The sequence below is a fragment of the Streptopelia decaocto genome (assembly GCF_964273445.1).
Source record: "Streptopelia decaocto genome assembly, chromosome: 13".
NCBI classification, from domain to species: domain Eukaryota; kingdom Metazoa; phylum Chordata; class Aves; order Columbiformes; family Columbidae; genus Streptopelia; species Streptopelia decaocto.
Window position 1 is genome coordinate 12,813,505 of NC_138668.1, and position 12,741 is coordinate 12,826,245.

A 12,741-nucleotide genomic window follows, 5' to 3' on the forward strand; every position below is an offset into this window, starting at 1 on the left:
ATCAAGATAAAATAATAATAATTAAATAAATTCCAACTTGTTGGAGAATCAGACCAAAGCACTGCATTGTGCAAATCAAATTGCAAGGATTAGATAGAACCATTATTTCCCTTAATTTTTCAACCAATTATCTCAACATTCTGGTGGTAATCTCAGATCATTCATTTGTGGTTTTGCTTTGAACTCTGAGCAAGAGGTGCTTGCTCCTTTTTAGTCCCTGTTTCCTACTTTACTTCCTATTAATTCTCTTCTCCCAGATCTCGGTACCCCTGTTGATAGAATGGTAAATTATGACTGCAGAGCTCTGCAAACTGAACTGGAAGAGGAGCAGAGCCAAGGCTCTCCCAGCTAGGACCCTGCGCCACCACCAGCAGCTCTTTCCTGAGCTTAGGAGCTGAGCTTAGGCTCAGGAACACAAGGCAACACTCACTCTGCAGCACGATCCAGGGTTTATCTATAAGTATCATCAAAATTATAGCAGTCACATTTGATACAACAGAATCCCATTTCTATCAACCTTCTGAGCCAATGATCGTGATGCTGATGATAACCTGTGCTAAACTGACATCCAAATAGTTTTTCAATATTTTGGATTGATTTGTATGAGCAAAAATAGTCCAGAGTACCTTTAAAGTAGGCAACTGTTGGAAATTACCTGTAGTTTCTTACTGATCTGGTTCCAGTTCTGACTGACTGATCTGTGGATTTTTAATCTTTTTCTCAGTGTTTTTCTTAGCTCCTTAAGTTGTTTTTTTAACTAAGTCCAACAGAGCTCTTTTTTCTGATGGAAAATCAGGTTGCTATCAGAAATCTGCAAGCGAGAAAAGCACTGAATCAGGTTTCTACATCCAGGCTTAATTGTTTAACTGCTGGCCTGAATTACTTGAAATACAAGGCAGGCATTACAAACCAAAGCAGATGTTTATCTTCAGAAGTACATGCTTAACAATGTAAAAATGTTTCACAGAAACATTAATGTAACCAAAATTGCAAAGGAAAATTTATCAAAACATTTGTTCCATCAAGTTCAAAATCACTCATAAAACTGATAAAATTCTGAAAGCAAAACAGTAAAACTGAAAGAGCAGTTCTATCTCTTTCAAGCCAAATATTTCCATACAGCATTTTGAAATACAGGAAAATCTGAGAAGAAATTTTGTTTCTTTTATTCTATTGTTGCTATAATCTGAATAATCTTGTCTATCCCAGGCTTCCTGTTTTGCACAACTTAACCCTGGATGTGAATTACCTTCAGCTTCCACCTGGAGTTTTCTTTAGATGCCCCACAAATCCATTTCTATTTTTATGTTGTGCCTGAGGGGGCTATAATCAAGGAAGGGAATATAGTATAGCATTATTATAATTTTCATTTAAAGTCTTGCTGATAATTCAGGGCAGTTGCAATCCTGCAAGTGGGCAGATCTCTTAAGTTCACCACTGAAAACAGTAGGCATGTGTTTTCTATTAAAAGGTAGTAGAAAGGAAATAATTTTTAATGAAATAAAAGCCCTTTCTAACGAGACAAACTGTAAGGAGAAGGACGAGGTTTTAGAGGAGAGGTTTCTAATACTTGCTTTCATCAGAGCTAAAAGCATTTGGTAGGCTTTGAGTTTTTTCTCCCCATTATCTGTACAGTCAGAATTTCATTTAATTTAAATGGTTTTTTGCAGAACATAAAAAGCTTCCTCACAAGCACAAAGGTGGCTGCTGCTGCAGCGTTGGAGCCAGCAGGCAGCTGGCTGAAGTCAGAGCTGCATGCCGCTGAAAAGTCTGTGTTTGCTCAAGGGGCAGGATGGAGAGAAACAGACCTTGGAAGATGGAAAAACCGTGGCATATACGTGCCTGCACCAAATCAGGTCTGAAAACAGAGTATACTCGTCAGTACACACCCAACAGAGCTGACATTAGAATAGTATTTGAAGATAAATTGGAGCGCACGACTCCCTTCTGCCAGCCCAGAGACACAGAGTCCTTCACCAGCCATTGGTGCAAGGTCTGCGGTTACAGACATGCCTTAGTAATACTGGGGAACGCTCCTGGTGCTTGGAAGCATCAGGATTTATCTAGTTTGATGGCTGAGCGCAAAAATTAGCATTTACAGCTATATAAACCACACGGAAATATCCAGTGAATCCTGTTTCCTCTTTATAAGGTCTTTGTTTAACACATATAATTGCTACCTAAGTGAAACAGAGTTGTGCCATCTAGTTGAGCAGTTGCACAGACCTGTAGAGAAACGCTGGCACCAGATTACCTGGGCACTCCCTGTAACTACACCCTTACAAACAACGTACGTGTGTCTCTGGCACCGGTACAGGTGGGCAGAGAAGTGCTGTTTGTAATATTCCCCTGACATCTCCGCTCGCACCATGGCCAGCCCAGGTAGGGCTCCCTGTCCAGGAATGGAAACTTCTGAGCTGCACAGCAGGGTATGAACACGGGAAAAGGCGACAAGCATGAGCAAAATGTCACTAAATTTCATCTGCTTCTTCCTCTGCGCTCTGATTGCACCAAGTCTCACAGGTAAATGGCTAAAATCTCTTCAGCTGGCTGAAGAGAAAAGTCAAAGGGATTGTGAGAAACAATCCTTTGTCCTTTCATTAAACATGCCTCTACAAAACTTAAGCCAAAGAGTATGAGGTCAAGTGATCTTGACTTTTCATTCTTTGTCTAAAATTAATACTGCAATAAGCAAATGAAAAAGACAATCCATAAATTCTATGTTCTGCAAGTCAATTCTGAAATCTAAAGAGGAGTTTCGGTTTGAAGGAAACTAATTTACTAATATTGTGTTTGTCTCTGCTCTTTTGCTGTTCTGTGAGAAGCTGAACTTCCAAGTCCTCTTTTAATGCTGGTCTCTGAGCACAGGGGATACCCTGCCTGTGGAGGGGAAACAGGGTCAGAGAGGAAAGGTATAAAGTGTTAATTAATAGCTCAAAAGTGTTCACTGAGGGTCGCCTTTACCCTGGGAGGAGGTTGTGCAATTTGTAATCTGCTTCTCCAAGTGAATGTTAGGCTCCAAACACATCTCCTGGAAGGAGTTTGGCCTCAGATCTCCTGTCTACGCTTGAGAATTTTTGCAATGGTCAGTCCTCCAGAGATCAAACATGGCTTGCCAGTGTGCTCAGATTTTGCTCAGTTCTGTCCATCTAAATGTGCCATTTTAGTTCCCGAATTCAGGTTGTGTCATGCTTAATTTTGTTCTCTGCCTCAAAAAAATGATTGTATAGCTCCTTGGCCAGCAAAACACTTTGGATTGGTATTTATAGTTCTTAGTTGCTAGGTATGGAAACCACTGACTCAGCCTCAAGTTGCATATGCTCTGAAAGTTTGTTCTGTGGAAGATTATGAGAAATGTTCAAATGTTGTTTTAAATGGAAATCCATTCTTTGTGTAAGAAATAAAATGGAATATACTGCTGACAGGGTAGGAGGCAAAAATGCTATTTACAGAGAAAATCTGGACATGTCTTTTCTTCGATGTGAGTGGAGATGTTAGGGTAAGGGTTAATACCCTGGTTTGTAAGACTGTAGTTTGGCTTTTGCTTTGAGGCTACTTACATATTGCCTGTAAACCCAAAATCAAACAGAAATGGTACGCAGCCCTGGGCTAACAGCCTTCTGGGTCCTGCCTGCCCAGTTGTTTCCTGTTTATGATTGTTGTTTCTTTTGCCTTCAAAATGCATAGACCAGAGTTAATGGAGTAGTTTAGTACTGAAACAACATACTTCACTGTTTATACTCAGTACTTTCCCTGTTTGTATAACCCAGAATTGTGTTTAAAGTGTGTTTACTTACAGTCGTTTTGTGGCCTGTTGCAACAGATGGATTGGAGGAACCATGAATATAATTTGTTTGGATATGACACAGGATATGATATGTCTAGATCAACAGTATTTTGGAAGAGCATGAACCTCTCTTCCAAACTACAGCTTTCAGCATGGCTCTGTATCCCAGGCAGAAAGCAGGGAAGTGTATCATTGCTTTTATTGCTCAGGGACCCCATTTAATTTGTATACTGGATAAAAAGATCTCAAATTTTAGCTTTATACCTTTTTGATTCAATCCTGAGGGCTGTCCACTGTATTTGCAGTAGGGCATAGTTATGCACTTACAAACATCTCTGTGCATACAATCAAGTGAGACATAATAAAGCTGAATTAAAAGTTTCGCTTTCGTGTATTCATTATTTAATTATCTAACCTTAAAAGCGCAAAATCTTATATTTTTTACATGTAACAGCTACGCACACACAGAGATATATACTTACGCCCACACAGATATCTTTTTATGTATTCTTTGGATATGAAAGGTAAAGAATATATTTCTCTAGGGATGCAGCTCCCTTCATCTGAAGGCAGATGAGCTAGTGCACCATTCATGTGAACTCTGTGTCCACAACACTGTATCCCACTATTGCCAGCAAACCAGGAAAACAATGAACTAAGCATAGCCAGGAAATGAAGACTGGTCTCAACCAGATACAAAATAATCTTGGGGCCATTAAAAGCTAGATAGTCCAATTCAGCACTATCTTATTTTTTTTTTAATTAGTTTCTAGACAGCTTACTAAGATAGAGTTCAGTACAGTTGAATACAGAGAAAAAAAAATAAGTATCCAAAAAGACCTAAAGTCAAGGACTTTAAAAATTAGGAAACACTTCAGTGCAGCTCACCACAGCCCTGTTCAGACCTGGAACATCATTGCGTGCATAAGTCACGTGGAAGAACCAGTGTCTGATCATGTAACTGAAGTCCATTACGTAATTCACACACTGAGGTGTGCCAGCTCCCAGAATTGACAAGGGAACCAGCAGTACAAGGAAAAGCAATAGCAAACAGTCAAAATGTTGAGAACCGTGGAGACACAAGAGACCAAATGGGTGGTTTATCTGCAGAGTAAAGATCAATAAAGACTTCTTTCTTTTAAAAAAAAAAAAAAAAATAGACAAAAAGTGCCTTGACACCAGTACGGATCCCAGTAGTATGGCCAGGAGTGATAGAACTACTGATACAGCATGACAGTGACTCTTGAATGGCAAGGAAGAAACCTTCTCATCCCATAGATATCTGACCCTCAGTTTAAAGAGCGGCCGAGCATCAACAGATCCATACAACTTATGCCAAAGAATCATAAAAGTGTTGTCATCAAAGTTCTCCACATCATTATTAGTTTTATAAAGATATTAATACAGGGAATATTCTAAGGGCAGAAAGGAGACCAATGTTGTTCCAATGGTTTAAAAGAATAATGGTGAAAACTTTGTTCCTGGACTTTTCAACCTGGTTTTGGTCCCGGGTAGAACAACTGATATTAACTGGTTAACTTCGTAAACGCAGTTTAAAAGAAGACACCCTCTTTTAATGACAGTTAAAAACTAATGGAAGATAGACCTTGTTAAGTGAACTAGATGTTAAAAACAAACAAACAAACCAACCACACCATTCTGAAGTGATCTGTAGGTAGGACAGATACACTATGATGGAACAGTTACCTTGTTTCTGGGAGAGTAATGAAATGACTACTGGTGCACTGGGTTGGTTGAAACCGCCCCATCCATTCTTCTTACCCAATGGTTTTTTGGGAACCATTACCTACTGAGCTGATTGAATGTAATTTTTTGGGACTGGAAAATAGCAGAATAGAGATAAGTTTTTTCCCATAGTGTAGCGCAGGATGTTCCCATGGGGAATTCTAGCTTCTGTGCTCTGATCCAAACACTGCTAAGGATTTTACATTAATATGCCATAGGACAAAATTAACTACACTGCAGGTACCATCCCATACTTATGCTTTGACAATCTCAGAGTAATGTGATAATTTAATTTATAGTAATTTGAAAAAGTTTATTCTATTAAGAGGTACTTTGATTACAGCTTGTAAGCACTTACATTATTAGAATCCTGCAGCACGAAAAAAGCTGTAGCAGAGCTAGGATCTTCTACAGCATCCAGTCCAGTCAAGCCTAGAAAGAAATAGCACATTTCGAACCATGACATCCATTGGAACAGTCTATAAAGTGCAGCAGAGTATCTGTTACTTGACTACATTAAATTGAATTGGATGGCTTTATAAAAGCTTGACCTTTTCTCACGGTTTTACAGATGCAATGAAAAACTCTGAAATAATGAAAAGGCGTGTTTTGCCTTTCTGTAAGCAGTGCCAGCCTAACTACTTGTCATTTGCTCTTTGGTTGTCATTTCTTCTTCTCTGTAAAATACTTTCAAACGCTGAAGTGACAGCAGTGAAATGAGGAGTGTGTATTTCTGATGCAAAACACAGTTTTGTTCTATTCTTCTAAGGTTTTTTCTAGTACATTCATATGCCTTCTGTCTTTCTTTCTTCCTTTCTTCTTTTGCTGGGAATTTTAGGTGAAGATGCTTTGTTGCCAGTACCTCAGAATATCTCTATTCTTTCTACCAACATGAAACACTTCTTAACTTGGAGTCCTGTGATCATCCCTGGAGAAACTGTGAGATACTCTATTGAGTTTCAGGGGTAACTTCTGGTTTTTTTCTTCTTTGTTTTTTGAACACTATTTACTTAGACTTAAAATACTGCACTGTCTTGATGCCTTGAGTACTATTCCATTCCCAGGCATAAAAGAAGTTTGATACCCTACACTGTTGATCACTAGTGGGGGGAAAAAATCCTTTTGCTTCAATTCTGAGACTGTTTACAGATTGATATTTACGTGAGTAATCCCAGGTGTGCATTAAGCCCACGTATGAAAACTGCCTCTGCAAAGAATTCAAAGGTAAGAAGATTAGCTATAGTTTATATGGAAAATGGAAGAGAAAATATTTGAGATTTATTCAGCATTAGTCTTTTAAACATTTAACACACATTACAGAAGGTTTCTGATACATATTGAACTATGACTTGTATCACAGTATGGCTTTGGATTTCTGGTTTACCCAGGATGATCAAGTTAAGTGAGTAGGCAGGATTTGATACATCAACACTGCATGGGCTATCCCCACCTCCTACAGTCAAATGCTGCATTTGACTCATGAACAAGCTGGCTGTGGGAGTTTTTCTTTAGATAAGATCTAAACCACACTCATACTGGTTTAATATACTCCTGGTATCCCAGCCCCATTGTATCCCAATACTGGTTTTACCTGAAAAGAACTAGCAAGCAGGCTTAGCCCATGTCACCAATATATCTCATATCAAACTGCTGACTGTCTGATTTCTTTTGCTCTCCTCAGGGAGTATGAACGAGAGTACGCCAATGAGAGCTGGATTCCCATCTGTGAATGTTCGCTCATCACAGCCACAGTGTGCAACATCACAGAGGATGTCGCAGCCACTGTGGCCTATAAGCTGCGGGTAAGGGCAGACGTTGGTGCTAGATGGTCAGAGTGGGGCACCCTGAAAGGTTTCTTCAATCGCATCACAAGTGAGTCCTGCTGTTCGGCTTAAGCTACATCGGTTGTGCTATTCTCAGAGTTCTCTGTTGAGGGATTGCTCGTGTGCATGTTTGTGTATTGTGCGTGTTACACAAAGCCCATAAATGTGCAGAATACATCCTACTTCTCAGCTGCTTTCATGCTGGGTTGAGATGTTTCACTCTTAGACAGACATGCTGAATTCTTGGACATGAGTTCCTCCTGAGACCAGACCAAATTCACCAGGGCTTGAATTTCAAGGGCTTAAAAATAGGTAAGAAGATTCCGGGCATTTCTTTTGGCAAGTTGACCACTCTTGCTCCTGATTTTGAAGAGTTCTCATCAATCAGGTTTGCTGTCAATGCTCCATCTAATCCAAGTCATCTAGTCACTTCTGAGGGTCCAGAACCTGATCCTATTGAAGCACTTACTCTACAAAACAGCCATGTATAAAGTAATAGAAGTATAAATTAATAAAAGTCTGAAGTAATTTTCCAGGCCCCCCATTTGTGACATACTCATCATGAACATGCTTGGATTTTATGTTTTCATATTGTTCAGTATTAATGGCAATTAACTGGTTGTAAGAGTAAATTCTATTAAGAACATCTCTTCTGTATGTGGCTATACATTGCTCACCTTCCTTTCTTGAAAGCAAGGAGGCTGAAACCAGTTTCAGCTGCAACAGAGTGGTAAAGAATGGCAGAGATAAGTAGTGCAATATGATCTCTGTACTGCCTTGATTCCCAATTCACAGATGTACAGTGTGTAGTTTCATCCATGCTTGATTGATTCTGATTGTTTCACTAATACTCACAGCAGAATCCCAGACTGAACCAAGCTGTGAATATCAAAGTAAGCGTACAGCAAATCACCTACAGATTTACTTGCATACATTTACAAAAACTTAAGTCACAGCGGGTCATCAGCCCAAGTCTATCTAAAACCACATAGATACTAAAAGGAAAACAGGATTCATGTGAACTGCCAAAATTATCCTGAGGCTCATATTGCTTTTTTCTTCATCTGTGAAAAACTGCCAAAATTCCCATGAAGAAGCAGTGGCTTCACAGCTCCTGTTCCGTATGTTAGTGCTAAGCTAATACCCAGGAGCAGAAGAACTGGCCTGATCTGATGTCTCAACTTCTGTTCACCCAGCTGGTTCTGCTGCTGCTGATCACATGGGACCCTCAGGCCAGACACTTTGTCCACTAGAGAAAATGCAAAACCTTTCAAGTTCTGTGTAACTCAGGAATTACCAGACTGCTGTTTGCAATGCCAGTCGTCTTCCTCTTGCTTAAGTCTGCTAACTGTATCTAAACATACTGGGAGGTAAAGCAGAGAGAAGTTTCTGCCCCACTGAAGCAAACAGCTACTACTCCAGATTAATGTTACTGTGCTCATGATGGCAGGTTCTCTTCTTCTCCCAGCTGGGAAAAGGAAGATGGTTTTTAATGGCTGCCTCTGATGTGCTAATGGTGCTCTCTCTGTGTTGGCAGCTTCCTTGACCCCACCTCCGATGAAGGTCATAGCAGATGGGTATCAGTTACTAGTGGACCTGGAAGACATGGGGCCTGCCTTTCAGTTCTATGTTCTCTATTGGAAGAAGGGCCAGGAGAGTAGGGTGAGTTACTCTCGGGTTTTGAGCAATAAAAGAGAGCCCACATACCTAAAGTGAAAGCGTACACACATTGCCCAGGGCCTGTCTGCCAGGTCAAGCTCTGACTGTGAGGCTGGAGGACCTGCATGGGTGGGTGTGTGCCATATTCTTCCACACACACCAATGGCTTGCTCTTACCTCCAGGGAGAAGCTTATCTGTTCTTTCCACATTTCCTTCTCTGGGAAGAGGGTTCCCCCCAGGGACCTCAACTATTGGAAGAAAAGAGAAGTCAAGGAACTGGAGGTGTTGATGTTGACTTTGTTCTCTGAACATCATTTGGTTTACTCAGACCCAGATACGTTGTCAAACTGAGGTGCTGATGAAGTTTCCTCAGGAGTTTTTTGTAGAGCAGCTTTCCTGTGACTGTGACCTGTAACTTGCTTAGCTGATGGCATTGCTTACACCTGGGTATATGTTCCATTCAGATCCTTCTGTTTTCACCAAACATATATATATATATATATTTTTTTTTTTTTCTTCTGGGAACTTGATGCTTGCAGAGTACCTAAGAACATAAAAATGTGAAAGCAGCCATCTAAAGTCAGACCATGGAACCATCAAACCCAGCATCTTTTCTCTGCCAAAGGGCAATGGAGATGACAAAGGAAGGTAATGAGAGAGCCCGTGTGTAATTACACTTAGACTATATTCTTAGATTTCAGAGACACAGCTCCAGGAAATTCCTGAGGTTGAAATGGCCCTTGATGAATTTTTGTTCCATTAATTTATCTGTTCTGTTTTTCAAACTGTATAAACTCTTACCATGTACAACTTCTTGTAGTCAAGAGTTCTGCAGCTTAACTGTTGCACAGTCTCAGTCTTGGTTCAGGGTGGGAGGGAGAGAGAGAGAGAGAAAACAGTTATTCCCTATACACCTCCTCACCGATCTAATAGTTTCATATTGTGCATCTTTTTCCAGGCCAACTATTTCCAGACTACTTAGTTGTTCCCTGTGTAAGCCCTTCCAGCTATTTTTACCTTTACCAAGGTGGGCAGGGAGTAAACCTGCACAGTTTAATGCTCAGGAGCACTATGGATTAGCACCATAGAACAAAATAAGTCTTCACACCCTCTTCTTTTCCCAAAAATTGTTAACATGGGTGGTGACCACAGAGCTGACCTGAACCCCAAGTTCCTGTTTCTGATGGGGGATGCTTGACTTAAGGTCCAGTCACTGGCTGTAAAAACGAAGGGCAAAGATTCTCATAAGCATCATTTCACTTTTATCTGTGCTGAATTTCATTTGTCATTTTATTACAGGATCCTCCTGCAGTTCTTCACAGCTGGCTGTCATCTTTATTATTCTGAAGTGTATTTTTAGTATGATTAGCATGTACCAGTTTTCATTTTTCTTCCTGATCATCTGTAGGTGAGCACAGATCTACATGGGTCTCCACCGTGATGTCTTTCCACTCTTAGAAAGGATTAGCAATTTAACCATACAGAAGTCTTTCTTCTGTCAGGAAGCAGCAGGAGCAGGGCTGCTCACTATGAGCAGACGAGCCAGGAGCCGAGGGCGATGTCTGATCTGAGCTTTTTGCAAGAGGATACACATCTCAGGTAGTCAATGGCCTGATTTTGTCCCTGAAGTCTTTTCAAACTAATGGCCCTCAAGATCATGTTTCTGTGGAGAAGCATGGAGAGAGGGACTTGCCCTTCCAGGACAGCCCTGCTGACTCATTGGAGGTGCCCACGTGTGTGCAGTGCTGGAGGTCGATCAGGCCTTCTGTGAGTGCAGGCTTTGCATCTGCAACACAGCAAGAATCAGGAGCAACTAATTGTTACCTGTCCTTTCATGAATGCAGGACTGGGAATAGCAATTTCATTATGTTAGCAGTTAGTGGAGCCCTGTTTATCGCAAGAAAATAATGTGCTAGTTTTCATATACTCTTTAAGGGTTATTGAAGTGTGTTACAGTTGCACACACCAAATTAACTCTCTCTTCACTAGCCCAGTCCACCACGTCTCACTGCTCTAGAGTCACAGCACAACTCTCACCCCCTATCACAGCACGGCTCCAGCACTCATATCATGCTAGCACAGGCATGATTTTGGTATCCCAGCAAAAACTCAGATTGGTCAAGACCTTACCCAACAAGCTCTTATACCAAGGGAGTAGGTCATGGTCTGGTGCTGTGGCCCAACACCATCATTATGCCCCCTTGGCTCACTGTTCCTTGTTTCCATCCCCTACTACCCTTCCAGAAATTTGTGGTCCCATTCTGTATGCCACTGTGCTTCCTTGTTTGCTGTTTTTCTCCCTCTCTCCTCTTATTCACACAGTCCTCTCTGACACCTCCTGCTGCTCCTTCCTTTTCTCCCAGTAAAGTCTGGACTGGCATCATGTTAGGACTCCTGCTCTCAGGTAGCTCCTTGTCATATGTTCTGATGCTCTCTCTCCTGGGCCTGTGGCAGATGCAGCAGAAGGTGGTGAAAGAGGTCAGGTCCGTGATTCACCTGGACACCATGGAGGCAGGACCTGAATATTGTGTAAAAGCTCAGACATACGTCGAGGCGATCAACAGAAGCAGCAGCTTCAGCCAGACGCAGTGCGTGAGGGCACAAGGTAATAACCAGCCTTCCTTCCTGTTCCCCTGTTGTAGCCATGGTCAAGGATACCCCAGCAGCTCTCCCTTTTGTTTCCACCCAGTATCTCCTGTCTTTCTTGCAAATGTGCTGCCCATTTGTTCCTTGGGGGAGGTAAAAAAGGAAGGCTCAGGAGTGCAGCCCCCTACACTGTCACCACTATCCTTTCCTGGAGCATGTGGACAAAGGATCTCCCCAGGATGGGTGGGAAGAGCAGCCACAGAGGGTGAGGGCTGACTGCATTGAGTGGTTTGTCCTCAGTCTCTCTGAGAAGTTTTGCTGCTTCCATTATTTCCAGGTGGCACATCCATGTGGCTGGTTACTGCCCTCATCTCCTCTGCTGGCTTCGCTGTGGCTGCTCTGACCCTACCTTTCCTTACCTGGAAAACAAGTAAAATCTTTCAGTATTCCTGCTGCCCTGTTGCTGTCCTGCCAGACACACTGGTAACTTTTTTTGCTGTGTTTTATTGGGTTTTAGGGTGCTGTTCATTCACAAGAGCATGGGGCAGGCAGAAAAAGCAGACGTGTAGGAAGCGTCGCTCAGTGCAGTGTGATGAGCTGAGCTGCGGGGTCACGCAGCCCTGGCTGCACGGCTGTCACTGCCTGCGGCTCAGAGCCCTCCACGGGGACGATGCTCCTGGTGCTCGCGAGGAAGCAGCTTGGGAGCACGGCCTGAGCCCGCCTGACCAGCTGCTCCCCAAACAAACCAGCTGTGCCCTGGAACTCTGCTCCGTGTCCCCTGATACCAGCACGGAGCTTTTCAGTTCCTTGATGAGAGAAACCCATAATCTAAAGCAGCCTCTTGCTCACTCAGGAGGAATGTGTTTAAGTCAGCAGCTTAAATGTGCTGTCCAGTTCAAGTGAGAGCAGTTGTGGCAGGAAAGATGAGAGGAGCAGTTTGTGGGGGAAATAAAGGGACAGACAGACTAGCTCATCAGCCTGATGAGGTTTGAGTGAGTGCATTTGTTTTCCAGAAAGTATCAGAGCCCCCCACCCAGCTGATACTGTGTGGCAGTGAAGAAGCTGAGCAGTGTGATCTGATGGTGCGTGTGGTGCCCTCAGAAGAAGTTCTTCGACTATGGATTCAAGAAACTCTCTAG

At 42.1% G+C, this 12,741-nt stretch overlaps 1 protein-coding gene across 1 annotated transcript; it reads left to right on the forward strand.

Moving 5' to 3' along the window:
* Nucleotides 1-2,456: 2,456 nt before the first annotated feature.
* On the forward strand, nt 2,457-12,741 carry IL20RB (interleukin 20 receptor subunit beta; the record flags this gene model as incomplete). Its single annotated transcript, XM_082064693.1, has 7 exons — nt 2,457-2,523; nt 6,372-6,498; nt 7,215-7,405; nt 8,894-9,018; nt 11,471-11,621; nt 11,940-12,085; nt 12,616-12,741. The coding sequence occupies 7 exons, from the start codon at nt 2,457-2,459 to the stop codon at nt 12,739-12,741; spliced, it is 933 nt and encodes a 310-aa protein (XP_081920819.1).